Here is a 26,954-nt window from a genome sequence, read left to right on the forward strand (position 1 = left end):
ACTTGCAAGGGGGATTATTAAAATCAGCACTGTTGGGCATTCCTAACTGTGTGTGTGTTTGTTGTTGGGTTTGTATGTGAGAGCTTCTGTAGTTTGGCTGCAGAGCTGCAGTTCACTGTCGTGTCAGGGACAGGAGTGGGAGGAATTGTAAATCTACAGCGTGCCCAGAGCATAGAAGAGCTGTGTGTGCCTGTGGTATTAGAACAAAAATGAAACTATACATCTGAAACATGTCAGGAATCTCCTGAAAGATGTGTATGGAGGAACAGAAGAAGGCAGCATCCTGTTAGCCTTAATGGGAAAACAGTCTGCTGTAAAGGTGGGAGCCAAGAGAACACAAAAATGAGGCTTTCAAAACAGGATGAAAGAACAAAACATAGATATATAAGCAAAAAACCTGCAGCTTGAAGAGCTGGGACTTGGCCTGCAGTAAAGGGATAATTGTTTTAAGTCGTAATAGTTTCTTCAAAGGTTGTAAAACTCACTGTCTCACACACTACCCTCTTCATCCTGGAGTTGCTACCCCCATACAGGCTGGGTAAGACCACAGCAAGACTTGTGAAAGTTAATCACAACTGTCAGCATACTGCAGTGAGTCTCCTTTCTACAAGTTCCTGCTCTTCCCCTTCTGGACTTCTGTAAGATTGTTTTAATGGAATTTAAAGACTTCAAACACTGCAGTTGTCCCCGTGTCACTGGCTCTCCTGGTAGCTCATCTGCTCTCCAGGAGTAAGTTAGAGATGCAAAGACTGAAAGTAATGTTAACTTAGTCTCTGAGGCACCTTACAGCTGCTCTGGAAGTGAATGGCAGTACATTGCCACACGCCTGTGTTCTAACTGCACTCTTACATAACCTGCATGGTACAGCCAGGAAATGTGTCTAACATGTGATGGCAAGGTTATTTTTACAGTATCATGGCAACAGGTTTTATGATCTGACATGTTTCCATAGTAGTAGCAGCAGAAGGATTAGGTGTCTGCCTTCCCCAAAAGCTTTGTTTTGCTGGACAGAACGCATTCAGCTGCTTTATTTTCTCACACTCTATGCAGAATGCAGGTGGTCAGCTGAGAAGCCAGCATCACCTGCGAGTGCCTTGTCAGACACTGCAAAATACTTCATGCAGGCCTGTCACAGCTTCCCAGCTGGGGAAGCCTTCAGGAACAAGGAGGCCAACTATGTTGGGCTGAGGCAGAGAGAAATGTGAACTGCTGCTACACAATAGAAGGAAGAGAGACCATGAACTTTATCTACAGCGATCTCCCAACCCGAGATCAGCCTCACACTGTCTGCTGCGCAGGAAGATTCCCAAAAAGCTCTTCCAGTTGTTTCTTCCTGTCATTGAAGCAGCCTGCAATGAAAACAGTAAGAGGGGAGGAGCCCAGGCCCTTACCTTCCACCTTTCGTGAGCACAAAGGGCAACTGCCCACTTTCAGCTGAAGCTGTATTCACCTTTTATTTAGGAACTACACTCAGTGGTGACTGTAGGCAAACAAATAACCTCCAGACACGTGTTGGCCTCTCAGAAGGATTCTGAAGTCATACAAGCACTACTTCATGGTATTAAGAGGAAAAAAAAGCACAGCCAGCTGTAGGGGAGTGCTCAGTAAACATCTACTGCAATGGCTGTAGATGAGATTTTCTGCCACGCTGACATATGAAGAACTGCAACAATTTAAAAGCTTGAAAAGCAGGGTTATAAACAATATTGTTTGTCTGCTGGATTTCAATAGCACTGCTGTAATTCTGGTTGCTCACATCCATGTTTGGAAAGCATGGGTTCCTTTTGGACTCCTGTAAGGGTCAATGTTCCCTGTTCTCTTGTTCCTGAGTGACAGGGGTGTGCTCTCCTGTGCTGAGGGAGGGACGTAAGCAGGGCACCATGCCTGCACTGGGTGAGCACATACCTAAGTGTGTGTTTGCCATGAAGTTCCCATTCACCAAAGCACCCAGGTTTCCTCCTCTGCTGACAGGCCCATCGTTCCATATCAGGTCAAAGCCACCAACACGTTTCTCCTTCCCAGTCAGCCTACAACATCAGATACAAGTACTGAAGTACAGAGTGCTGATGATCATCTTACCTGCACACAGGAATAAACTTCCTGGTCAGAGATAAAGCTGAACAGCTGGAAGCAGTGGGCATCTTTCTACTATAAATATCCAAAGCTGGCACGGTTGTAAAGTCAACCACAAAATGATGCAAGACTGGCTTCTTGGAACAGATCACTCCAGAAGCAATGAGTGTGGGAGGCACAATGCAGAAGGAGCTCTGAAGCAGTTCTTGTGCAAGTCCCAGCTCTAACACCGACTCCATTTCCTTCACAGCACTGCGTTGCTTTGTTTTCTCCACTCTGAAGCAGAGATATGCCTGCTTGCTTTGCCCAGTCTCTGGAAATTCATTATTTAACAGCTAGAAAGCTCAGCACCTTCCAATCAGTTGCCAAGACAAGAGTGTGTGTGAGCACCTTCACACAGAAATAAAAACCTTTAGGGGGTAATAAGCATCTTTGCCCACCTGCCCTCCATGTCCACAACATGAAGTGTGTCTTCAAGCAGGTGACACTTGAGCTCATAGTCCTCCTGGCTGCTGGCAGCAAGGGAAGGCGACGCATTTACCTCCAGAAGCCAGCTGAGGAGACAGAGCACTAAGTTAGGGAGAAACAGGCACTTTTACCCATGGCTCATCTACCAGAAACGCCTGTCCACAAAAGCACCACACTGCCAGCAGGCTGGAGTAAGTGTGAAGCAATAGGAAATCCAACCCCAAATCTCTTTCCCGCACGCTGAGCCAAAGAACATTCTGAGCTTATTGCAAAGTTTCTATTCCTGTTCTCAATGGTAATAAAGAAAAAATCCCTCCAGCATCCAGAAAGACATGCAAGTTAAAACCAAACTCTAGAGAAAGCAGTAAACATTGAGGACAAATCACAGAAAAAGCACTAACTCATTTTTGGTGCAGGAATGCAGAAGTGTCCTGGGAACAGTTTGACAGCACAGCAGTGTTCAAATGGCCCTCCTAGAGAGCCACAGAAATGAGGCAAGCAGCAGGAGTGGCATCCAAGCACTGCAATATCAATGACTTTCAGTCCAGTCCACCACTCAGATTTGTTTTCTAACCAGTTGAAGTCACTCCAGCTCCTTCTGTGCAGGCAACCTCCACAATACTTTGGTCTCAGGCTCTCCACTGAGTGGATGGCACAAATTAGAGCTATCCAGGACCACAGCTGAGCTGCATTCCTTTGCTCATTCCAAGTAAAGCTGTCCCCAGTGGCACCACACGAGATGCTAACAGGACACGTGGCTGTCACAGGTAAAGCAGCTACAAAGAGCATGAATCTCAGGGATATGTCCTTACCTATGGTGCTACTTGCATTTCATGTAACTGAGGCTGCAAGAAGAATCCAGCTCGTCATTTCTGAAGCACTACTTGCTGTTGCTATTTCTCTCAACTCATGTAATGACAAGTTAGTTGCACTTTCGGGTTCCTGCTGTTGCAATACTTGGGTTGCACATTGTGGCAGATAAAAACTGGAGAATTTCAGCTGAACTTTGAGTCATATTTTTCACTTAAACTGTGAGAAGAGCTATACTTAAAACATTTAAGTACAGCCAGATTACGTTTTAAAGTCCTGGGGGTTTTGTTGTTTCTGTTTCTTTTAAACATCCTCAATCCCTACACAGCCTCTTTATCCATGATTAACAGGAGGTGCATCTTTCCATTGGGGTCTCCCATCGTAATGCAGACACAGGGGATGTGTTTTATGCTAGCAGCCTCATGGTGGTGGCTGGACATCCATCACCACTGATGGGACACTGCTGCGATACACACAGCAGGAGAAGAGATGCTAGCAGCCCTCCTGTCTCATAATTGCTGTGACACATCGATGTTTGAGGGAACTTATCACAGAAATAACCAAAATAGCAGGTTTTCACAACACAGCACAGGAGATTTCACAACATTACATGCTGCTGCACCCCATGTTCTGAACAAGAACAGCTGCATTCCTCACAGATTCCAGCTTCCTAGGTGCAAAACCTCCCTGTTTCACTCACAGTTCCTGGACTGGCTCACTCGCAGCCAGCCTGCAGGCAATTACCTTCAGGATGCAGAAGTGTCCCCAGACATCCCCACCATCCCAGGGCAAGCAGCTGGCCTGACACTAGAATCCCTTCCACGTTCATTACCCCCCTTACGGCTTCAGGTGCTGATCAATCAGGATGTCGTAGCCATAGAGCTCGAAGCAGCGCCTGTCACTGATAATCACTTTCTGAACGCTCTGGAGGCTCTTGATGAAGATGTTGTCCATATCCGCAAAGAGAACTTCCACCAATCCTGCTCCATGCTTGGCAGTCAGGTACTGCCTGAGCTGCTGAATCATCCACTTGCAGCCCTGAGACATCCAAACACAATTATATACAAGCTGCTCCCAACAGATGAGCGCACATTTAACCTGTGTGATTTTTTTTTTCCAGTCACCCTACAGCCAAGCAAGAATTCTTAGTAAAAACCCAGAGACCAGAAGGCAAGGGCTGCCAACTCCACAATGCAATTAAGCAATTCGTGTTTGATTATTTTGTCTACAAAGGAGAGGAGGAATTTTAAAAAAGCCTCCAGGTCCCCATCAGAAACTCTCAAAGAGCAAATCATCACCTTCTGTCAGGATACTGCACAGACCCTCCTTTCCATACTGAATTTATAGAAGGGAACAGCCTATAGAGTGGGAAGCTCAACTACTCTCAGATGTTGACTCTGATCTCACATCTGCCATGAACCTGACATCTCATTTAAGATCTTCTCCCTCTTTCAGCTGCCACCTCTTCCAACAGGAAGCTCAATGGTGGCAGTTGTGTGTAGCAATCATAGCCTCGTTGTAACACTAAGGCCTTAAAGTGAAGGACTAAGCTACAGATAAATGCTTAAGCAGAATAATATTATTATTATTATATATCAGATAACCTCTAAGAGCTTTCTGCCTAAGTGTTTAAGTCACAAACATCAGCCTTACAGATGAGCAGACAGCTGCAACGCAGCAGTTACAGAACACTCACCCAAGCTCTCTCCTATCAACGAAGTCACATTTATGGGTGTCTGGAGACAGCAGCACAGTTCAGTGGCTGCAGCACATGTGCACAGCATGGCAGCTGGCACAGGGAGGTCAGCTTGCTCCTGTCTGCCAGCCCAGCCCCCCTGGCAGGCGCCGGGGCAGCGTGGTGCAGGCAGTGCTGCTCACTCACCTTCTCAGGATCGTAATCAGGCGCAGTCTTTTGCACTGCCACGTTGGTGAGATGAACATCTGGCACGAAATAGAGATAAGGATCAAAGCCAAACAGACACTGAGCAAGTAAATACTGAATTCTTACTCTAAACCAACCAACTCTGACTCAGTCCCAATTAATTATTTCCTCTGTAATCAGAGGCTTCAGTCACCTGAGCTTATATGTAACACTGCATGATGCTATCAGTGAAAATGTAAGGGAGACAAAAAAAAAACAACCAAGAGAGGTGTTTGGAAAATAAGAAGTGACTGCCCTGAACTAGCAGCATGGCCCACAGCTGGCATGAAGATCTACACATAAGTGTGCCTCCAGAACCAGTGCACCCCCACCCCAGAACAGCTGCTGCACCTCCCCTCTGGGATGGCTTTTGATCATTCAGAGCAAGCATGAACTCTGCTGATCACTGAGAGAAGTGATGGATTTTCCTGTCTCTCAAGCCATCAAATTAAGGCAGGATACCTTTTGGGAAGATGTGTTAATCAAATAAAAGCTATCAAACTCAATACAGTAAGCAGCTTGACACGCAGGAAATCAAATAGTTCTGTCCCACGAATCACTCTGTCCCTACATTCGCTGAAGCTAAGGAAGAAGAAAGGCTGCCAGAATTCAACCACAACAATAAAACTAGGACTGACATTTCAGCACGGGCCCCAGCTGATTTGTCAAACTGACATCTGCAGTGATCTGCTGACACCAGTCTGCCAAAAGAGACAAGAGAGAGAATGACAGTGGCAGCAACAGGACAGGACAATCCTGTAGGTGTTTGCTGGAGTCACAAGTAACAAGATTCATCTCATACTAAGCAGCAAACCATACATTCCTACTCTTACCCCTCCTTCCAGCTCACACAGACAGGTAGGATACAGTGATCATCTATGCTGCTCAGAGTAAACCGCATACTAGAAAAGCGAGCAAATCCATCTCTGTACAACCAGGCCTTCAGAGGGCTGTACTGGGAGAAAAGGAAAAGAGCAACTGAGAACTGAGATGAAAAAACCCAGTTCTGATATAAACAGCAGTTTGCACTTACAGATGTCACTAGAATATAAACTCTTAGGTCAAACTTTCGACCTACAAAGAACAGAAAGATATCATATAATCCACCTGCTGATACAGCTGCCCAGTCTTAGATGCACTTATCATCAGTTTCTATCTAAACATACACACAAAAGGACTGAAATCCACATTTCTGGTGACTTTACCGTGGGCTTTTTGAACATTTAAGATTAAAAACACCAGTGGGACCACTGCTCCAAGTCAGTAGCAGCTTAATAGTTCTGGATAAATAATGCAAGCATTGAAGGATGCACCCCTTTGAGTTAGCTTGACAAATGTTTGGCCCCACAACCTAACGAAGCTCTTAGTTTCAGAAAGGGAGCCACGTGAGGTTCAGCACACAGAACTACACATGGAGTCCTGTCTACTCAGCAAGAACACCATGGGTGAGGACAGCTTTTACCCTACAACAGAAAAGCAATGGCATAAGTGGGCCTCTCACCTCCAATTAAGTATGGATTTTCAATGTACCGCTGCACCACGTAAGGCTCTATCTGCGTTTCGTCCTTCTGCTCGTTCGTGCGGCCACCATCCTGGGGGAAAACAAGCAGGCAGATCCCCCTTTCAAGTTTGTATATGGAGAAGATGGTGAAAAAACACTCTGTTTTTTCTGGAAGCCCTACCTCCATTTCAGAAGCCCAGATAAAGTGTAACAGCAAAGAGACCAGTGCAATAGGAAGATGCTGCAAAAGGAAAAGCGCTCACCTGCCTCTGAAGGCTCACAACAGGAGCTTCACAAAGAAGGGATCTCCAACCAGAGATCCTTCCCCAGGGGCAGTCAGCCCTTAAATGAGGTCCAAGAGGTGCAGCCAGCTCCACCCCTTCCTGTCTCACAGCTGAATTGCCTTCATCTGTGCTCCCAGGGCTGACAAGGTCCTTTCCCCAGGTGCTCCATCAGTGGTTCAGGCCAGGACTCAACAGTTACCACACATACAGCATCCAACTACTGGGGGGGGAGATGTGCAGGAAGGGACTTATGGTGAACAGGGCAATAGTGAAGGAATATCACACAAGATCAGCACAGCCAAGCAGAACTCCCTGATGGAAAGAGAGGAATGAAAGAAGAGAAAAAGAACCAAGTGTCTGTCAGGCATTCCCCCAACAGAACACACAGCCATGCTCACCATCTTCCAGTCGAAGATATCCTTTAGTTTTCGGAACAGGAAAATTCCTTTCCCTTGTGATCTGCCAACCTACAGCACGGAGAAGCCGAGTTACTTAGCATCAGGATTTCCTGCTGTTCCCCACAGTTTCAGCACAGAAGCCCCGCACAACCTGAGTCATCATCTGTTTGTATGCAAGCACGTTTGTGTAATGTTATGGAGACAGGCAGAAAACGAAGGCATCTGACAAGAGCTCAATGCTGAACATTCGGGTTTACAAGTGTTAGGAGAATTCCTGGTGGAAAGGGCAGAGCAGGCAGGCAGCCTGCAGGAAAGTCCCACTGAGATGAATAAACAAACTCTGTCACGTGCTTGCAGCAATATATCTAACACAACATATGTTGCTGGGAATCTTTTTTTAAGTCACACTTAGATTTGTGTGTGCTACAGAAGAACTTAACTGAATGGGGAAGTCATGAGCAATGTCAAAGAACGACGGCAAACAAGAGCAGAACAAACCTGAAGACAGCCTAATTCACACTGTATGAAGTAGCCTGGATAAAGCACGTGAGAAGGAAGGCTCCCACCAGGCCTTCCAAGGGAAGCCCAGACTTCTGCAGTCTCAGGATCTTCCATTCTGCATGTCCAGAGCTACAGTGCCCAAATGTGGGAGCAGGCAGCCTGAGACAGCACAACACAGGGCTGCTCAGGAGCACAGACCAACAGAGTGTGTAACAGAGTTTATTTTTACTTGTTTGTTTTGAAGTCAGCCCCCAAACAATTTCATTTAAGGTGCTGGTAAAATCCCAGTCGTTACTGTATTTACATATATCTTTGTTTAGTGTATCTTGGTTTTTTACCATCTTAATTGAGGTTGTGGGCATAAAAATCAGCTTAATATAAGGTTTTCTGTTGCCAATTAACACGTTCCCATGTGTAGAGTTGGATAATCACTAGCTGATATCCTCCTGGCTGTAATTCACATGTTAGTTTGCATAATTACCTCCCATTTACTTCTCAGAAGTGCCCTTACAGATAGGCCTGACTCACAGTGTAAGGCAAGTTATTCTGCCCCAGATCTCCTGCACAAGGCAAAGCAGCTGTCCTCTCACAAGTGAGCACATTTTCAGTTATGTACCCTGGCCTAATACTCATGATGTTAAATGGCTTGAGTCACCCTGAAGAAGCAAAGGACTTGTCAGATTTATGTTGTATTGCTGTATTTCCTTTAGAAATTCTTCCTTGGTTCCTAGGACACTGGTCGAATGGGAATTTGCTCCATTCACCATTATTCCACGTAGATACAGGTTTTGTGGGACGAACGTGATGCAGAGCACAAGGCTGCACTTCATGGTAGAGCATGGAAAAGCTAACATTAACAAAATCCACCCCAGCTTGCACTCCAGGCTGCTCATGGAATCTTCTGCAATCTCTCCATATTCTCAGGATGAAAGTCCACTCAGTAAATTGGCTGGATTTACAACGGCTGACATTGAACGTAGTGGGATTTCCTTGAAACCAAACAGATGTTTTCATAGCTGCATCTTTGGGGGCTGCCCTAGAACACTGCCTAACAACAAGCCCAATTAGCCAGCTGCCCTGCACACACACACACACACAAGCTCTTGTACACCTGCAGCTGAACTGAAAGATTTAAGAGCGTGAACTTGGCCACAACCACACAGTGAGAATCCCTAGGAGCACAATCTGTTCCTCCACAGAAAAATCCAGTCCTCCATGCCGTCAGCACCGAATTAACTTCAGCTCTACAAATAAACTGAGCCGATTTTCAATTACCAAAATGAACTGTAACACAAGAAGGAATGTCTGGGTAGTACATGTTGGCCAGGAAGCCAGCCAGCATTGTTGCTCCTAGCTACCCTGCTACATGCACTTCTTCCTGTGGGTTTCCTGCGTGTTTTCCTCTCCTTCCACACGATGAAGGCATCCATTCATCTTTGTCTCACTTGAGGAAAGTGATCGTGCACTTACCGGTTTCATGATCCAAGTGGTGCCAGGCTTCTTGCGAAATTCTTCCACAAACAAATGGTACTCTGAAGGCAATTCAAAGGTCTTTGGAAAAAAATCACATCTTGCTGCCTCAAGCTTCCCTGCTTCTCTTTCTAACTGCTTCCGAAACCTCTTCAGGTTCTTTACTAAGTAGTTCTTCCGACTCAGCTGGGTAGAAAGAGAAAGATAAGGTTAGGCTCAACAGATGCTCATGCAGACTGGCTTGCTTTCATTGCACTTGAGATACCTCTGGTGATGTCTGGGGACTACCTGTACTACATCTTCTGCAAGGGAAAAAGTAAATAAACATACACACTATTGAGAACTGTTTGCTCTGTGCAAATAAAGCTTGATTTCAGTTTTCTATTTAATCCTTGCATGAACACAGGGAAGCCAGAACAGAGCAGGTCATACGACCCATGCGTTACCCTTTCTAACGCACCTTTCTGTGCAGGCAGCATATTCATTTCCAGCACAGCTCCAGTCAGAACTGCCCACACCAAAAGCTGTAATCATGTTCACAGGCAGGCTTAACTCATCCCGCTCCTGAAATTGCTGCCCCTGTGGCACAACCAGCAGACCTGGAAGCGTACTGGCTCTTGAACCGCTGCAGGTTGCAGATGAGTGTTATAAACCACTGCCAGTCTCCATTTGCAGTAACACTGGTGAGCATGAAGGCTTGGAGAAGGTACACGTGCTTCTCGGCAGCCCTCACAGGACTGGAAGTGACATGCAGGAGAGGATGGTAGCAGACCTCGTAGACGTAAGATTTTTAGGTGTTGCAACTTAATCTGCTCATAAATACAGAAGAGGCTCCCCAAAATACTGCATTTTGAAGGACCTCTTGCAATGCACCATCCTCATGTACTTTTGCCAGGCTCAGGGTATACATGTGCATCTGATCCTAATGAACTGGATCTGTAGGAGTTCTCACTTTCCTATGTCAGGAAATGCACCTTTACCTACCAAGAGGTAACTCTAACATGCTACAGTTGGTTTTGTTATTTTCAAGAGTCACAGACTTGTTGGTGTTTACCAGACTGAGAACGCAGCAAAGCAAAGTGTCAGGTTCCCAAGTAAAGCCCTTCCCAAGACAGGGGATGTTGACACATACTGATGGTTTATCAGAGCTGTAAGAAAGAGGCCAGTTTCTCGCAGTGGAAAACATTACCAGGTGTTTCCACTCATAACTGCTTCTCATGGAAACTTACTGACGGCTTAAAAATACCTCCCCATGCCCTCCTAGTTTCACTCCACCTTCGAGGGCTCCTTACCTCATAGTGATTGCGAAAGTGGCAGATACGAACGTGCTCCTCCAAGTACACGTGGTCAAAATTCTCCCGAAGCCAACTGACATCGCACCAGAGGAAATCCCACTCCTCCTCACTGGGGAGAAAGGGCCCATGCAGAGAACACAGCATGCGTTCACACCACCACCTCCACCACCTGCAGTGCTGTGCAGCCTCTGCTCCCCTCCGCCGCTCTCCATCCCCAAGCAGGGCTGTGGGATGCACCCCCCATTTTAAATATGAGGTTGCAGCACTTCCCACCTCCACGCCCGGCACGGCCTACAGGCTCTGCGGGCACAGTGGAGTGGCACAGCTCTGGGACAGGCACCCAAACCAGGGGCTCAGCATTCCCAGGGGACCCCCGGGGACCCGTGCCGCCCCCCCTGGGGATGGATGCCAGCAGCGGCCCCGCGGCCCAGCAATAAGCCGTGCTTACTTCCTCGCCTGTTGCCAGCCGGGCCGGCAGCGCAGCACATCCAGTACGGGCCCGGAGAGGCAGCACTTGAAGCGGACACGGCCGAGTGGAAGCGGGACGGCAGCACCACGGATAGAACCGGCAACGCGGCCTAGCCCGACCGGGTGCTGCTTTGTCCTCTGCGGGACGCGGGGAGCGGCCTACGGGGAGAGAAGAGAGGAAAAGCGGTGAGGAGAGCCGGGTCGGACCGGCATAGCGGCAGGGAAGCCGGGCAGCGCTCACCGCCAGCTCCGCCATGCTGCGGGCCTAGCAGGCCGCGCCGTCTCCATGGCAACGGCGGCGCGGCGCCCCGAGTCCGCTTCCTCTCGGGCCTAAGGAGCACCTGTAGGCCTCGCCCCCCCCTGCAGGCCCCACCACCTCCGTAGGCCTCATCCCCCCTGCAGGCCTCGCCCCCCACTGTAGGCCTCGGCCCCACCCTTCAGGCTTCGCCCCCCAACCCCCCCCCCGTAGGCCTCAACCCTTCCCGTAGGCCCCGCCCCGGCCGCAGGGTGCTGGGGTTGTGCTGGAGCTGTGCCTGGAATGCTGTGAGTTCGTCCCCTGCCCCTGTGACACCCAGCTGGCTGTGGGGTGGGTGCAGGCTGGGGCTGTGGGTGGACTGGGTGTCCTGAATAGGAGGCTAAGCCAGGTCCAGAGCCAGCACTGGGCTTTCTGCAGCCACGTCAGCAGCACTCGGGGACAGGTCACGGCACTTCCCTGTGCCATCAGTGCAGTGACAGCTACTCCACGTCCACCCGGGGGGAAACTTTCCCCCCGGGTGGACGTGGAGTAGCTGTCACTGCCAGCCTGCTGGTCTGTAGGGGTCTCATCCCCCCACCACTGTCACAGCGAGGGCTGGGCATGCTGCTGTGCCGAACAGACCGCCCTTGATCAAACAGGACAAAGGTTTTGTTCTTCTCTTCACACTGCAGCCTTGTCCGTCTGCGCGCTGGCAGCAGCGGCTGTCAGCAGACAGCGCAGCGCTCCCACACCACCGCTCAGAGGTGGAGTTTCTCCTCCTTTGTCTCCTCCCGGTAAGAAGGAGCAGTCGGTGCGAGGGAGGCGGGTGCTGGGGAAGGGCTTTAGCAGAAGACGCAGGGGAAGCGGACGGGGTCTCTTCTGTCTTTTCTTCTTCTGGGGGATTGGGCTCTGTGCTGCAATCGAGCCCCTTGTCACAAGCAGCTGTCCCACAGGAGCGAGCTCTTCATGACAGAAACCTTCCCAGGCAGCATCCGGAGCGTGGACAGCAGCTTCACCTGGGGACAGAGAGGACAGTAGCATCGGGGACAAGGACACCTGCTCCCCGCCTATCCCAGGGCACGTGCTGCAGACCATGGGAAATGGCATGAGCAAGGTAAAGGGAGCGCTGGGGTGCAGGTCTGCAGAGCTGGGTGCTGCAGGACAGGCTTGCAGCGCTGGAAGTGGGAGATGCTGGTCGGGCTCTGTTTGTGATGCTGAGCAGTGTTACGTGTGCCAGGGAGCCACCCGCTGGTGCTGAAACCGGCACAAGGCACAGCTGGTAGAAAAGCTTGTTTACCTGCAGGCTAAACAAAATCAGAAGCCGGCAGGGATGCTGTGTGAGGCTGCAGCAAGGGCTCGTCCTGACAGCCACCTCCAGCCACTTCAGTTGGGGCGTGCGTTCTTTGAACAGGACTGGTGGGCACTCTCCAAAGTGTAGAGGACAGGAGGTCACAGCAAACCCTTCTGAGGGAGGCAGGAAACTTTTCCAACACCTTTAAAAGAAAGGTACAAGCTTCCAATCACTTGCCAAGGAGTTCTGTTAGACCCAAAGGCTGATGGTGCCACCCTGTGCTTGCTGGCTCAGGGTTCTGCACAGTGCTCAGAACATCACTCGATGGAGGGGACAGGCTCTATTTTTTGGTTGTTTGAGCTTTTCCTGGGTCACAGGTGAGCAGAGACATCTTCTTTCTGCTTTAATAATCCCCTTCAATCTATAGCCACTCGTTATCTGGGAAATTTTTCCGTGTTTTAGGTGGAGCTGCAGTGCCCCATTTTATTCAGCGAGGAGCATATCAGAAAGTTACTGGGGACAGGAATGTGCCATTATTCATGGCTCATTGTCCTGCCCTTGGGAGCTGGCCTTGCTAAATGGCTCTTTTACCACCTCATTTTCAGTGCACTTGCTGAAAGTTACAGGCACCCTGTCAATATAAAATTGATCTAAATTGTTAGGAATTGTAAAAAAAAAAAACAAAAACCAACAACAAAAAAACCAAAAAACTCCTACAGCTATTAGAGCAATAAAAATGTTTCCAAGCATGGGCGGTGAAGTAAGTGCAAGCATTACTAAACATGCAGCAGAGAGAAGCTGGAAGTGAACCAAGCCACACACAAGTGTGTACAGGCTGTTAATCCTAATTTTCTGTGATGGGAAAGAGGGAAAACATAAAATAACTGAAGGTAGGAATGGATGCATGGTATTTCACTTCTGTAATCTGGAGTACTGTTAATAGAGGCATTGTCAAGTAATTGCCTTTTCATCAAAAGAAATGGAATTTCTCAAGGCAAATAATTAAGATACAGTGTCGAGAGCAGTCTGTCCCAGGCCTGTTGGAAATGGACCCCTTGTAGAGCAGAGCAGAGCTGGGGCTGTGGGAGATCATGTCTGATCGCTCCCTACTCTGCCAGCACTGATCAGGGCTATCCTAGATCTTGTCCTTCCCTGGGTACTGCTGCTGCTCCAGGCCTGGAGGCAGTGAGGTGATTTAGGCACTCATTTTAATGGCAGGACTTTTGCCTTTTTGACTGAGGCCAGGCTCACCCTGGCTCAAGTCCCTCTGCGGGCTCTGCTTCTGAATCACAGACATCACTGAGCAGCTGTGCTCATCCCACACCCATGTGCAGCCCCATGTGCAGGAGCCTGTGTCCATGCAGCTCTGTCAGGGCAGGATTAGGAGCATTGGCCACAGCCCAGCCAGCAGCATGGGGTGGGAAAGGAGTCCAGGGGAGGGAAAGCATGTGGTGAACACTGCTAAGGCAGATGGGAACCCCAGGCACCGGGCACCATGGCGTGTGTTCAATGCTTACAGACTGAAATCTTTCTCTGTGTCCTGCAGATCCTCCCTGGCCTTTACTTGGGAAACTTCATTGGTAAGCAGAGCCCCACATTGCTGAGAAGCCCCCACAGAGTTTCCCTGACCTCACAGTCTGCTGCAAGGGAGCTCCCCACCTGCATGCCTTTGGTGCCTCTGCCTGTGCTGCTCTGGGTGGGCTCTGCTTGGCTTCCCAGGGCTTGTCCCAACTGCTTTGGGAAGGCTCAAAGGCTTCTTCTTCCTGCTGATGGATAAAAACTGCTTTTCATCCCGTTTTATCATAGCTTCCCTGAGATCTCAGGAACCCAGGGGCTGAGCAGGGCCACGACCTTGCTAGGGAAAGCCCCAGCAGATGCACCTCTGCTGTGACACGAAGCAGAGCAGGGACATCACTGTTTGAGCCCTCCCAAAAGCTTCAGCTCCCCCACATTTTAGCAGCCAGGCAGAATGGGGCTGTGCACGCTTGGGTGTTGCTCCCACAGGCCAAGTCACGTTCTGACAGCAATTCACTGCTATAATGGATTATCACTGTCAGTCACTCATGACTAAGGACTGGCATCTGCCATGAAAAAACAGCATTTATCAGAGCTCCTGCCTTCCCAACAGCTCTTTCGATGGCTTTATCCCTGCTGGAAGTGCTGAGAGCATTTAAAAACACTGGCATGAATTGCCAAGGAAATGTCTTGGAAGTGGCGGGGCAGCCTGGCTGGCAGCAGCCTGCCACAAGAACACTCCTCACTCCTCAGCACCCAAAGGGAGCATGTCTAGGCTGAGGGCTGGAGGAGCTGCTTCTGGCAGGTGCTGTTTGGGAGCCTTGCAGGGAGCACATGGGGAGGACCCAGCTCCAGGCCCATCGCAGAGGTTACTGCAAGCAACCGCCAGTGTCTGGGCCTGGCCAGATGCCACCAAAGCATTTCTCCACCAAGAAATTCAGGGTGATGACAGAGATGTAGGGCCTGCTGAATTAAGCTCTGACAGCTCATAGAGGCATTTTCTCCGACTAAAAGCATTTTCCAGCCATAATAAGCCTTTATGGACGTGTCACTAATTGCTGTCATGCTGACTGCTGGACTTGGGTGGGGAGGTGACAGCTGATGTATGGGTCCATGGACAGAGGGTCCCCACCTCTTCCTCCTGCATGCACAGCATGGACTCTTAACATGAAGCAAGTCTCTTGAGGCTCACCACTATTAAATATTCGTGTTATGCCATCAGCACATCGTATTTCAGATTCTTGGGCCAAGGTTTTACACCACTCTGAAGTTCAGAAACCCAAAAATCACAAGTGTAGAAAATCTTAGTACCCATCTCCAGCAGCCTGTGCAGTATCAGCAGGTCATGTTACGAAAGGAAAACAGCTACAAAGCTGCTTAGCCAGCAAGATGAGCAGGTCTGCTCCCAGCAGAACTTTTGTGCTAGACCAGTGACCAGAATCACAACCAGAGGATGCTGTAAAAAGTAGGTCATTTCCCCAGAAAGCTGAGGATACCTGATCTCCATGCATGCAACTGCAGTAGGATGCATGCAAAACGTTCCAAATCACAGTTCTGCAGATCCCTCTGGCCATGCCAAACAGCACTGATGTGAAAGGCTGCAGCCCTGCTCCTGCAGTCTGTAAGATAAAGCAGATCAGCCAGGCTGCAGCAAGCCCCCTTTCTACATGTGCATGCGTGGAAGCAGTGTCACCATAGGGCATGTTCTTTCCTCCCTAAGCTAGTGAACAAGTAGAGGCAAGCGCAAAGCTGCCTGCTTGCATAAGAGTGTTTTCCCATGCAGAAGTGAATTTTCACCCAAGCAGCAAGGTCAAGTGCCTTTGGAGGGAGTAGGTCTCTGTTTTGGTATCCCTGGGTTTGCATTCCCAGGTTTCCAAGAAGTGTTTGCGTAGCTGCCTGTGTCTGCTGTGCTACCAAGTGCGTAGATGCACGCAGGGGGGTGTAGTGCAGCTGTTCCTCCAGAGCACAGCTCTGCGTGCTGGTTTATCTGCAGGAGCGCAGCGGACGTGCTTGTGGGAAGAGGAGGGTGAGAAATAAACATGTGCTAAGATCAAGTTTTATCCTTTAGATGCCAAAGACCTGGAGCAGCTAAGCCGGAACAAGATCACCCACATTGTGTCAATCCACGAATCTCCCCAGCCTCTGTTGCAGGTAGGATCCTCTGCCCGATGCCAGCATGCAGATTTCTGCAGCTCTCTCCATGTTGCAGCATCTCCCCCTTCCAACTCTGAGCATCCCATGGCACATCCCTCTCCCCAGCAGCAGTCTCAGAGGAATGAGGCAGCCCCTCTTCTCTCTGGGAAGCTTGTTGGTTCATGAATATAACCTGGCTTTGAATGTTGATGAGAAGATTTCCAGCTCTCCAACCTTATCTCATTTTCCACCTTCTCCCTCAAGCTCTCAACCCCCATTGCTCTCCCTGCTGCATTGCTGAGGGGAAGCGTGGCCCTGTCCCAGAGCAAAGCTGTGCTGTGGGAACAAGGCCCAAGAGGAGCTCAGGGGCAAGGCACCGATGGCTGAGCTTCTTGTGTTCCTTTTATGTCTTGCAGGACATCACCTACCTCCGTATTCCCCTGCCAGACACACCTGAGGCCAGCATGTGAGTTCTCAGTGAGGCCAGCACAATGGGATGCAGAGAAGGAATAAGCATCCCACCTGAGAACCCAGGCAGAGCTGCCTGGAGAGCAGGGGAAGGCGCAGAGCTGGCCAAGAGCAGTGGCACGTTCTGAGTGCGAGCAGCCAAAGAGAGCTGTGGACCTTTCCTTGCGAAATGAGCACTGAGCTGCCTGGGTCTCAGCAGCTAGTGATGGTGCCTGTAAAGTAACAGGCGTTTTATTTTAATGCTTTGTCCTCAAGCTCTCACGGTTGCACCACCTGCAGCCTAAAAATGTGGTTCCACACCTGTAGTCCTTATTCTGCTTGTTCTCTTTTTCCTGCTAGCAAGAAGCATTTCAAGGAATGCATCAGTTTTATCCACCAGTGTCGCCTGCAAGGAGGAAACTGCCTCGTCCACTGGTAAAGCTTCTTTATCCACATGTAACACCATGTTCTCCCAGCACAGCACAGCCAAGCCCACAGAAGGGGTCCTGCTGGCAGAACCCCTGCTGTAGCTGCACATGTCTGCCAGGGTCCCAGTGTCCATGAACCCACTCAGGATCCGCTCTCAGGCTCAGCTGCAGCTCCGAGCTGAGCAGGATTTGGGGAGCCCTTTGGGGGATGGAGAACCACTAGAGAGGGGCAGATTTTTGCTGCAGTTGAGCAAGTGGGAAGGGAGCAGTTTGGGGCAGGCTTCCAGGCAGCGGCTGCTGCTTTCACTTCCCCTGGGGAGCAGGTCGTATTTATAGACACTGCTCAAGAGGACCTTGGAAGGGCTTTGGCTTCCCAGAGAGCAAGTTTGCTGAGAAGAGGAACCAAAATAGCTGAAAGCACAGGGGAAGGCATGGGGTCAGGGCAGCAGCCAGGAGTGCACACTGCAGATGGTGGCCCACATGCTCTTTCCTTTGCCAGCCTGGCTGGGATCTCCCGCAGCACCACCATCGTCGTCGCCTACGTCATGGCTGTCACAGAGATGAGCTCTCAGGAGGTGCTGGAGGCCATCAGAAGCGTGCGACCCGTTGCCAACCCCAACCCTGGCTTCAAGCAGCAGCTGGAGGAGTTCAGCGGCAGTGCAGCCCGCAAGGTGGGATGCAGGACAGCGCAGGGACAGTGCATCAGATCCCTTCCCCATGCCCCTTGCGTGCAAGCTTGGATTCACACTGACACAGGCGTGCTACTCTGCTTCTCCCTCTTTCCCCAGATGCGCAGGCACCTGAAGCAGAGGTATGGGACGTCCCCTTTCAACGACGAGGAAGAAATCAAGGCCCTGCTACCAGCGGGGAGAGGAAGAGCATCCCAAGCAGAGGGAGCTCGGCAAGGACTGGTCCCAAGGGCCAGGGACATCAAGAGCACTGCTCCCTTCCTGCTGCGGGTGAAGAGGACGTTCTCCTGCATCCCAGCTTGTCTGAAGTGATCCCAGCCCGGATCACCTCATGGCCTGGTAAAGACTAAGGAGCTGCAGCAGCAGAGAAGTGCCGCATCGCAGAGCCACAACGAGCCCAGCTCCTTCTCCTCTCTGGGTTCAAGCGTGCCATCTTCTGTCCTGGCTTTCAGCTATTGGGGGAGGGATTCATTCACACTGCTGAGCTCTGCAGGGTCAGTCCATTGGTGCCTGGTGTGGGGGACGTCTGGCAGAAGCACAGATCGCGGTTCCCAGTTCACCGTGGCGGTGACAGACGGGGCTTCCCAGCACCCAGGTGATGCTGACAGCAGCTTTAGCACTTCAACACCAGCTGCATGGGCCTCAGGGGCACACAAGGTGCAGGAGATCTCGCTGACTCCTCGGAGCAGTTTTCCCACCAGCAGCAGCAAGCTTCCAGAACCAAGGTGGCTGCAGTGCAGGGGCACACAGGAGAAGCTAATCATGCTGTACTGGTGCTCCAGGCCAGCCAAGCACAAGCCTCAAGCAAACACTGCAGCTTTCAGTGTTCATTGCACCGCATTCCCACCGATCCCAGGGCACAATCTTTAAATGGTGGGAAATAAATGTTTAACCTCGCCAGACCTCACTAAAGCAGAGCCTTAAGCCATTTTGCTTAAATACTTTCTATGTCCTTGTAGTATTAAACTTCTGTTTAATGCAGATTGACCTGCCTGGGACACAGAGGGGGAGCTGGGGCAGAAGGTCCCTGGCGTAGGGCGATTCTCTTCTCCCAGCCAGGAGATGAGAAGCCTGTGTTGCTATTGGGGGGCTGAGGACAACTGCAACCCTACAAATGCAGCTTGGAGTTATGTGAGCAGCACCCAGCCACACCCTGGCAGCATCACCCATAGAAGACACCCGTGTCTCCAGTTTGCAGAGCAGAGGTTGCTCACAAGAGCCCTGCTCAGGACAGGGGCCAGGAGCCCTGCTGCTGCTGCAGGGAACAGAGCTGTGTGGCTGGGCAGGAGCAAACAAGCACTCACATGGATATTGTTCTGCTGCACCTTCTTTGCACCACAGAGCTGAAGCCTGCTGGGAGCTGCAAGAAGGCTGACCCACACCAGGAGCTGCAAACCCTGCTCTTCCCCAGCCCTGTGCTGTTAACACCTCACATCGTGGCAGCTACAGGTGGGGATGATGCTGGGCTGCCAGGTGGGCCATCAGCATCACCTCTGCTGGCTGCTGGGTGTCTCCAGAGTCCCTTTAAGCTTGCAGATGCTGCATGGGATTCCTGGAGCCACATAGGATGCCTGGCACTGGGGCTTTGCCACACTTTCAGGCACCTCAATGTCCCATTCACTTTCCTTACAGTAACTTAGCACCACCTCACACCGCTTCTGCAGATCCCCACCCTACTGCTTCCCCACTCCCTCATCCCACAATGAGGAGATGTGGGGGGGCTCCTGTGGCAACCCCACACCCAGACATTCTGCATTAACAGTCAGGATTTCCTGGCCCGTGCCATAAACCCACACCGAGGCCACGTGCAGAGCAGCAGCACCTCCAGGTCCAGGGCTGCAGCACTGCAAAACATTTATTTTGGCAGATCCGGTTTGCACAACTGGAAAAATACAGGCAAGGGCAGCGTTAGATGTGAGTTAATGTTTGACTGCCTTTTGAAAGGCATTTCAGCATTGAAAGTGGAAGGGTTAAAGCGGCTTCACCTTCCCTGTGCAGGGAGCAGCTCAGTAGGGGAACAGACTGCTGAGCATCTTCCCTGCTGGCACGCTAATTGCATCCCTGAGTCCTGCACGTCACCATCTCTGTGAGGAGTGGAGAATTCCCCAGCTGATAAGGGCTGTTATGGCCATGCTGGGTCTGCCTGATGAGCTTAGATTAGATTGAGGACTTGGAACCAATTTGTGCAAACCACCAAGACGGCAGCAGCCCCTTGGAACCATCTCAGTGCACAGAGGAGTAATGTGAATCCTCCTTTGCACAACCCCTGCCCATTTTTCATGGAATAAAGCACCTGGATCACACCAATAAGGGGTGAGGAGGGGCTGCCTCTGCCCAACTACTTTGCAGGGGCTGGAATAGGGCTGGTGCTCAGCCCACATCTGAGCCGCTGATGGAAATTCTGTGTTTGCAGTGGGGAGGCCACAGCAGCTTCCTGTGCTCTGCATCCCCTCCCAGTGTCCCTGTAACACCTGGACCTGGCCCAAGCAGGATGGCTGTACACTGCCAGGGCCAGCAGGCTCCTGCCCCCTGCCCCCAAACTGCCCTGTGCAGCACTGGCACCTGGCTGTGCCCTGCGCCACGTGGCTGTGCCCCATCCCCACACCCTGTGGGAAACCCCAGGGAGGGGAAGGCCAGAGCCTGGCACTGTGTCACCTCTTACTCATTTTGAGGATTTCCAGCTCAGAACAGCCCTGATGCTGGAAGCATCGTCCCTGGCCCGGAGGTAACTTTCCCTTACTCAGAACTGGAAATGAAACCCAACGGGGCGGTGATGGAGCTGCAGTGTCAGCCCCCCAGGCACAGTGCACAGTGCAATGGAGGAAAGAATTGGTAGAGCCATCATCACTGCTCGCAGCAACTCGCCCCAGCCTGGCTCCGTGGTATTGTGTAGCTTGAAAAAGACCTCCGTGATCCATTCCCAAGTCTATCCCCAGCCCACCCCACCGTGGCTACTGCCCACGTCCCTCAGTGCCACATCTGAGGACACCTACAGGGACGGTGACCCCACCATTCCCTGTGGGAGCTGTGGGGTGGGCAGCTGTGCCACTGCATTATCACTCTTTCTGAGAATAAATGTTTCCTAATATCCAACCTGACCCTGGTGCGGCGTGAGGCCATCACCTCTCATCCTATCGCTGGACAAGAGACCGAGTCCATTCTTGGGCAGTGTGGGGGCCCGCAGGGGAAAAAGGGACGTGCCCAGCTCCCAAAACCGGGAGAAAAGGGGAAAATATCTCCCTAAGGTCAGCAAAGCGTCACGAGCCCAAGCACAGGCTCAGGGCACTGCAGGAAGCGAGGTGTGCCGACGCGTCCCGGTGCCCCGGGTGCGCTGCGCCCTCCCCCCGGGCCGGGATCCCGGGGCGGCAGCGAACCGAAAGCGGCGTCAGGAAAGGGAAAGTGAAAGGCCGGGTCCCGCCGCGCTTTCGCTTTCAGGGTCGCCGCACGCTCCCGAGGGCGGCGGGACCGGGCCGGGCCGGAGCCGGGATGGCGGAGCCGGGGTCTCCTATGCGTCTGAAGGAGTGGCTGATCGCGCAGATCGACAGCGGCCGCTACCCGGGGCTGCGCTGGGAGAACCGCGAGCGGACGCTCTTCCGCATCCCCTGGAAGCACGCGGCCAAACAGGACTACCGGCAGCAGCAGGACGCCGCTCTCTTCAGGGTACGGCCTCTCCCAGAGCCCCCCCGGAGCCCCTCCACCGGCCTCGTGCTCTCACTCCCCTCTACATCCCCGCTGCACCGCCCCGTGCTTCCCTCGGATCCCCGCCTCGCCGCTATCTTGCACCCCCCTTAATCCCCGCAGCACCGTCCCTGTGTCCACCCGGTTCCCGCTGCTCAATCCCGGTGCCCCCATCCCCGCAGCACCGACCCCGTGCGTCTCCGCTCCGCGCTGCGCTCACCCCGTGCGCCCCTCGACACCGTGCGCAACCCCGGACCCCGCTGCTCAGCCCCCGTTTCACCCCCCGAGACCCCCGATGCCCAGCCCCCTAGCCTCCCCCCATCCTCTCAGCACCGGCTCTGTGCCCCCTCGAGTCCCCATCCCCTCCAGCCCCCAGCTCCGGGCTCCCACCCACCCCCCCGGACTCCTCCCATCTCCGTGCCCAGCGCAGCCCCTGCTCTTCCCGCAGGCTTGGGCCGTCTACAAGGGCAAATACCACGAGGGCACGGACAAGGCGGACCCATCCACCTGGAAGACGCGGCTGCGCTGCGCTCTCAACAAAAGCACCGACTTCCAGGAGGTGCCCGAGCGGAGCCAGCTGGACATTTCCGAGCCTTACAAGGTGTACCAGATCGTGTGCGACGGCACCCGGGATGCAGGTACCCCCTGCCGGGCTGCTGTGCCATTCCCCTGTGTCCCACATCCTATAGGCACCGCCGCTCCATCCCCTTCCTCCCCCAATCCTCGTCCTCTGCAGAGCTCAAGGCTGTGCTCAGGAAAAGTCAGAACTGGGGTCAGAACTGGGCTGGCTTTCCTCATGCTGTTTTTGGGGCTCAGTGTTTTGTTCCCTGTTCCCTGCAGAGAAGGATGAGAAGGATGGCAGAATGCAGCCCACAACCAGCAAGGAGCCACAGGTGAGTCATCTCCCGCCGGGGGGCTCGTGGGGAGGTGGGACCCCAAATCCCTTCTTCCTATATCTGCTCCCCCTGCCCGCATCCAGCATCCATCCTGATTTCCCATACCTGGGGTCCAGGGGTAGCAGAAGCTGGTTCAGGGTCATTCATTGCCCTCACACACTCTTGTCCCCAGGGCCACGTGGCCGAGGAGAGCCACCGAGGCACAGCAGGAACGTGCCACATGCCCACATTACCCCTGCTAACTGCCCATCCGGCAGAGCGAGGTGAGAGAAGGGCCCTTGTGATGTGAGGGGCACAGGGTGGGACTGAGTACGGGTACAATCACTGCTCTGCAGGAGCCACTCTGCCCTCCTGGTGCCCACACCACCTCCACCCCAACCCAGGGTACCACGTGCGGGGAATCTTCTACGGCTGGAGCCCGATCCGCAGCCACCTGCTCCCCAGGGCCCCATCCTTCCTCCCTGCCGAGGATGTCAACCACTCAGGTAGGAGCTGCGCCAGCCAGGCTGCAGCCCCCCGGGGCCCCCAGCCCCACACTGACCCCCGCTTCCTGCAGACTGCTGGCTGCACATCCGCCTGTACTACTGCGACGTGTTGGTGAAGGAGCTCACCACCCGCACGGCCGAGGGCTGCCGCATCGCCTCGCGAGCCGAGGCTCCCTACGGCCCCTCCTGCATGGAGCAGATCGAGTTCCCCCCACCACGTGCACTGGGAGGTGGCGGGTGGACAGTCGCTGTGACTGAGGTTCTGGAGAGGCTGCTGCCCCACCTGGAGCGCGGGGTGCTGCTGTGGGTGGCCCCCGAGGGGGTCTTCATGAAGCGGCAGTGCCAGGGCAGGGTGTACTGGAATGGGCCGCTGGCCCCACACCGGGACTGGCCCAACAAGCTGGAGAGGGAGAAGACCTACAAGCTGCTGGACACGCAGCAGTTCCTGGAGGGTAAGTGCCTGCCTTGCCACGCAGCCCTGGGGGCCGTTGGCCCCATCCCCATCATGGGTCCCATCTCTGGGGGATCGCTGTGGGGCTACGGGGACGGTCCCATCCCCTGCGGTGTTGTTTGCAGAGCTACGCAGGTACCTGAGCCACGGGCAGCCAGCCCCGCAGTACCAAATCCACCTGTGCTTTGGTGAGGAATACCCCACCAGCACCGGCCGCCACCTCCAGAAGCTCATCATGGCCCACGTGAGTACACACAGGGCTGCTGACGGCTGTGCCCATCAGTGGGGCGATGGGGATCCGCGGTGCCAAGCATGGACCCCATCCTCCCGGCAGCTCCGTGTCCCGTAGGTGGAGCCGGTGTTTGCACGAGAGCTCTTCCACCACGCCCAGCGCCTGGGTCCTGCACTGATGCGGGGCTGCCCCCAGCCCTGCACGCCCGCAGCCCCCGGCCGCATCGCCCACGTCCTGCAGCAGCTCTGCCAGCCCTGAGCCGGGCAGTTGAGAGGACACGAAGCCTGGGGACGCGCGGCCGCCCAGCGGCGAATCCGTAAAGCCACAGGGCGTTTAGCAGGGACGGCTGCACATGGATGCTGGCTGGAGCGGGGCACTGCACGGAGCGCTGTATTTATTCCCCAAGAACCCAGCGGAGGCTGCTGCGTGCAGTTGTGCCCAGCAGGGGACAGCCAGCTCTGTCCTGGTGCCTCGCACTGCGGGGACTTGCTGTTTGTGAGCTGTAGAAATAAAGGTTGTGTTTCGGTACCGCTGACTGCAGCGTTGGGGCTGGGGCTGTGCTGCGGTGCAGGCTGCGGGGGAGCTGAGTGAAGCAGAGCCAAGCACTGCAGGGACATCAGGAGCTGAGCACTCTGTTTGGAGCCACGCAGCTCCCGCTGCACCGAGCCCCATCCTTGCCTCTGCTTCTCAGCCCCTTGGCAGGGCTGTGGGTAGCAGCGAGGTGCTCAGGAGCCACCCTCACCACCGGGCACCACGCCCCAAAAACACTTGCTGCCCATGCCTCAGTTTCCCCCAGCGGTGGGTGGGGGGACTCACTGGGAGTGTGGGGTTGTGCTGCACCCCAGCGCTGATGTGCCAGGGCAGCTGGGCTCGGTGTGTGCACCCAGCATGGCACGGGGACCTGGCTTAGAGTGGGGACGTGGCACGGTGCGGGGATCCACACCACCCCAAGGACGGGGTTGCCAGGGAAGCCCCATCCCCACCCTGCAGCCTCCCAGCCCACAGCACTGCCCCATTCCACACCACATCACCACCACCCGGGGCTTGGTGCTGCGAGCGGGCGGGACGAGCCCTGCGTCCCGGCAACCTCCCGTACCCATTAAAACCCACAGCAGTGCCAACCCGAGCCCGCTGGCTCCCAGCCCCGGGGCCAGCCCCGGCTGCGCGTCCGGCCGCAGGGACCAGCGCTGGACGATGGGGCCCCGCTCCGCCCTGGGCGGCCCCACGGCACCGTAGAGGAGGGGCCCGCCGCCCCCACACCGTTGGGGCGTTTTAACGGGCTCGGCCGGAGCCGGGCAAGCAGAGTGAGGACGGCAGGATGCAGCCGGAGCTCCCAGTCGGCTCCGCAGCTCTGCGCGGCCGCACGGCCCCGGACAGCCCCTATCCCGGCCCCTCGCCGCCTGCGGAGGCCACCAAGCCTCCCTACAGCTACATCGCCCTCATCACCATGGCCATCCAGAGCACTCCTGAGAAACGCATCACTCTGAGCGGCATCTACCGCTACATCATGGGCCGCTTCACCTTCTATCGCGACAACAAGCAGGGCTGGCAGAACTCCATCCGTCACAACCTGTCGCTCAATGAGTGCTTCGTCAAAGTGCCTCGCGACGACAAGAAGCCGGGCAAGGGCAACTACTGGACTCTGGATCCCGACTGCTACAACATGTTTGAGAACGGCAGCTTCCTCCGGCGCCGCCGCCGCTTCACCAGGAAAAGGGCCCTGCGGGACGGTGAGGGGGATGAGGGACGCAGGAAGACCCCCAAAACCCGCTCACGGGCACCGCTGCCGGACGAGGGGAAAGCGGAGAGCGGCTTTGCGTCGCCGACAGCAGAGCAGAGAGCAGAAGGCGTCGGGGCGCAGGGCTGCGCCGTGCAGATCTGTGCTCACCCGCAGCCCAAAGCGCCATTCTTCACCAAGGAGCCGCTCGGGGTCCCCCAGGAGAGCCGCCTGCCCGCCCCCCCCCAGCCCAAGCAGACTGCCTTCGGGGGACCCCAGGCCGCGCTGCCGCTGCCCCGGCCAGGTCAGTACCCACTGCCTGTAGAGCCCGGCCACCCCGCACAGCGCTCCCCGCACCACACTGCGTCCCCCCCTGGTGATCTGGAGGGCAAAGAGCCGGCGGCCCCCGCCGTGGGGCTGGGCCAACCCTTCGGGCAGGTGTCTCCCGTCTTCCCCAGCACCCTGCTGGGCACGGGCAAACCCCCCCCATCTTGCTTCCTCGACGGCGATGGCTACAAACAGCCCCCCCTGCCCGTGTTCGGCTCCTTTGGCCGCACGGGGCCCGAGGCGCTGGGGGGCAGCTACCAGTGCCGGGTGCAGGCGCTGAGCTTCTGTGTGAACGAGCGGCCGTGCGGTGCGGCGCTGGAGCATCTCCTGGCTGCGGCCCCCACCGCTGCCACCGCCGCCCCCCCGGCCCCCCGCCAGCCGCCCTTTGGGGTGAGCGAGCAGAAGGAGACGTGGGGCACGGGGGGGACGATCCCGCTGCAGGGGGGTGGTGGTTACCCCTTGGGGCTGCCCCACTGCCTCTACCGGACGCCCGGAATGTTCTTCTTTGAGTGATGGACTGACACCTCCCTCCTCACCCCCCCGGCACCATGCGGGGCTCCGGCTATGGAATAAAGCACATTCGCCCACGCTGCCTCTGTGTCTCTGCGACCCGCTCGGGGTGGGGAGCAGGCAGGGTGCATCGGGGCCACTCCGTTCCCAGCCGGATTGCTGCTGGGACACGTGTCTCTGTGGCCACCCACTGCGGCTCTCCTCCATGAGGACCCCCCGTCTGGTGTCCATGGAGCTGGATGGTCTGGCATCCCCAGAGATGATGGGGATGGAGCCCCTTCGTGATTCAGCTTTGTCCTGGAGTGACAGAAGGGAACCCTCTCTGTAAGGGGCTGGGGACCATGCTGCACCACCCTGGAGCAAACTCTGCGCTCGCTGCCCACAGCCTGCACTGCTCACACATGGTTTGCCCCATGCGCTGTGCACGGTATGAGCGGTGCTGGCCTCAGTACCCATGGAGAGAGCCACTGGTGGTGAGCTCCATGGGATGGGGTGCAGGGGGAGATGGGGCTCTCCTTGCATGGGGCTGTCTCCCTGCCAGGTCCTCACAGCACTCCACAGAGCTGGGCTGTGCCAGGGCTGCCTGCAGGCATGGCTACAGATGGGAATGGCAAGATTCCTCTGACCTGAATCATCCCGGGCGGCTGCTGGTAAGGAGCATCGCCTGAGTCACCACTGCTGGGCTCGGCACGGGCTGGGCTGTGCTGGGACAGGATGGGATGGTGTCCCAG

General features: G+C 54.3%; 4 protein-coding genes across 14 annotated transcripts; 3 read left to right on the top strand and 1 right to left on the bottom strand.

Moving 5' to 3' along the window:
- Window positions 1-126: 126 nt before the first annotated feature.
- On the bottom strand, window positions 127-11,602 carry TTLL9 (tubulin tyrosine ligase like 9). Of its 6 annotated transcripts, none has more exons than XM_052683796.1 (13): window positions 11,431-11,592; window positions 11,170-11,348; window positions 10,719-10,830; window positions 9,427-9,612; window positions 7,456-7,524; window positions 6,774-6,864; window positions 6,306-6,346; window positions 6,140-6,227; window positions 5,234-5,292; window positions 4,193-4,389; window positions 2,514-2,627; window positions 1,906-2,027; window positions 127-1,349 (listed from the first exon to the last, which is right to left on the bottom strand). In XM_052683796.1, exons 1-13 carry the CDS (start codon window positions 11,443-11,445, stop codon window positions 1,279-1,281), a joined length of 1,344 nt encoding a protein of 447 aa, XP_052539756.1. In that variant the 5' UTR covers window positions 11,446-11,592; the 3' UTR covers window positions 127-1,278. The 6 variants fall into 6 exon arrangements, 5 of the variants coding, with proteins under 5 accessions (XP_052539756.1, XP_052539757.1, XP_052539754.1 ...); XM_052683797.1 differs by lacking the exon at window positions 127-1,349 and adding an exon at window positions 1,356-1,792 and having other exon boundaries at window positions 11,431-11,595; XM_052683794.1 differs by lacking the exon at window positions 127-1,349 and having other exon boundaries at window positions 1,356-2,027; window positions 11,431-11,595.
- DUSP15 (dual specificity phosphatase 15) lies at window positions 11,258-18,908 on the top strand. Of its 5 annotated transcripts, XM_052683826.1 has the most exons (9): window positions 11,258-11,375; window positions 12,117-12,218; window positions 12,378-12,538; window positions 14,262-14,295; window positions 16,299-16,381; window positions 16,780-16,829; window positions 17,171-17,245; window positions 17,738-17,909; window positions 18,027-18,908. In XM_052683826.1, exons 3-9 carry the CDS (start codon window positions 12,518-12,520, stop codon window positions 18,237-18,239), a joined length of 648 nt encoding a protein of 215 aa, XP_052539786.1. In that variant the 5' UTR covers window positions 11,258-11,375; window positions 12,117-12,218; window positions 12,378-12,517; the 3' UTR covers window positions 18,240-18,908. The 5 variants fall into 5 exon arrangements, with proteins under 5 accessions (XP_052539786.1, XP_052539788.1, XP_052539785.1 ...); XM_052683828.1 differs by lacking the exon at window positions 12,117-12,218; XM_052683825.1 differs by lacking the exon at window positions 11,258-11,375 and having other exon boundaries at window positions 11,852-12,218.
- A 2,180-nt stretch (window positions 18,909-21,088) lies between these two features.
- Window positions 21,089-24,197, top strand: LOC128080957 (interferon regulatory factor 4-like). Of its 2 annotated transcripts, none has more exons than XM_052683807.1 (8): window positions 21,089-21,587; window positions 22,054-22,243; window positions 22,446-22,498; window positions 22,674-22,764; window positions 22,885-22,986; window positions 23,058-23,438; window positions 23,563-23,681; window positions 23,787-24,197. In XM_052683807.1, the coding sequence occupies exons 1-8, from the start codon at window positions 21,414-21,416 to the stop codon at window positions 23,925-23,927; spliced, it is 1,251 nt and encodes a 416-aa protein (XP_052539767.1). In that variant the 5' UTR covers window positions 21,089-21,413; the 3' UTR covers window positions 23,928-24,197. The 2 variants fall into 2 exon arrangements, with proteins under 2 accessions (XP_052539767.1, XP_052539768.1); XM_052683808.1 differs by having other exon boundaries at window positions 23,772-23,851.
- Window positions 24,198-24,914: 717 nt separating this feature from the next.
- FOXS1 (forkhead box S1) lies at window positions 24,915-26,300 on the top strand. The gene has a single exon (XM_052683809.1). It carries the CDS (start codon window positions 24,988-24,990, stop codon window positions 26,224-26,226), a length of 1,239 nt encoding a protein of 412 aa, XP_052539769.1. The 5' UTR covers window positions 24,915-24,987; the 3' UTR covers window positions 26,227-26,300.
- Window positions 26,301-26,954: the final 654 nt, after the last annotated feature.

The sequence above is a fragment of the Tympanuchus pallidicinctus genome, unplaced genomic scaffold (genome assembly GCF_026119805.1).
Source record: "Tympanuchus pallidicinctus isolate F22 unplaced genomic scaffold, pur_lepc_1.0 scaffold20, whole genome shotgun sequence".
Taxonomy (NCBI): domain Eukaryota; kingdom Metazoa; phylum Chordata; class Aves; order Galliformes; family Phasianidae; genus Tympanuchus; species Tympanuchus pallidicinctus.

Coding starts and splice junctions, on each gene's coding strand:
- FOXS1 (XM_052683809.1), top strand. CDS start 24,988: ATGCAGCCGGAGCTCCCAGTCGGCTCCGCAGCTCTGCGCGGCCGCACG.
- LOC128080957 (XM_052683807.1), top strand. CDS start 21,414: ATGGCGGAGCCGGGGTCTCCTATGCGTCTGAAGGAGTGGCTGATCGCG. Junction 22,499..22,673: donor CAACCAGCAAGGAGCCACAG/GTGAGTCATCTC, acceptor TCTTGTCCCCAG/GGCCACGTGGCCGAGGAGAG. Junction 22,987..23,057: donor CGAGGATGTCAACCACTCAG/GTAGGAGCTGCG, acceptor CGCTTCCTGCAG/ACTGCTGGCTGCACATCCGC.
- TTLL9 (XM_052683794.1), bottom strand. Junction 10,831..11,169: donor GGCTGGCAACAGGCGAGGAA/GTAAGCACGGCT, acceptor CTTTCTCCCCAG/TGAGGAGGAGTGGGATTTCC. Junction 6,865..7,455: donor ATATCTTCGACTGGAAGATG/GTGAGCATGGCT, acceptor GTTTTCCCCCAG/GATGGTGGCCGCACGAACGA.
- DUSP15 (XM_052683826.1), top strand. CDS start 12,518: ATGGGAAATGGCATGAGCAAG. Junction 16,830..17,170: donor GACACACCTGAGGCCAGCAT/GTGAGTTCTCAG, acceptor TTTTCCTGCTAG/CAAGAAGCATTTCAAGGAAT. Junction 17,246..17,737: donor GGAAACTGCCTCGTCCACTG/GTAAAGCTTCTT, acceptor TTCCTTTGCCAG/CCTGGCTGGGATCTCCCGCA.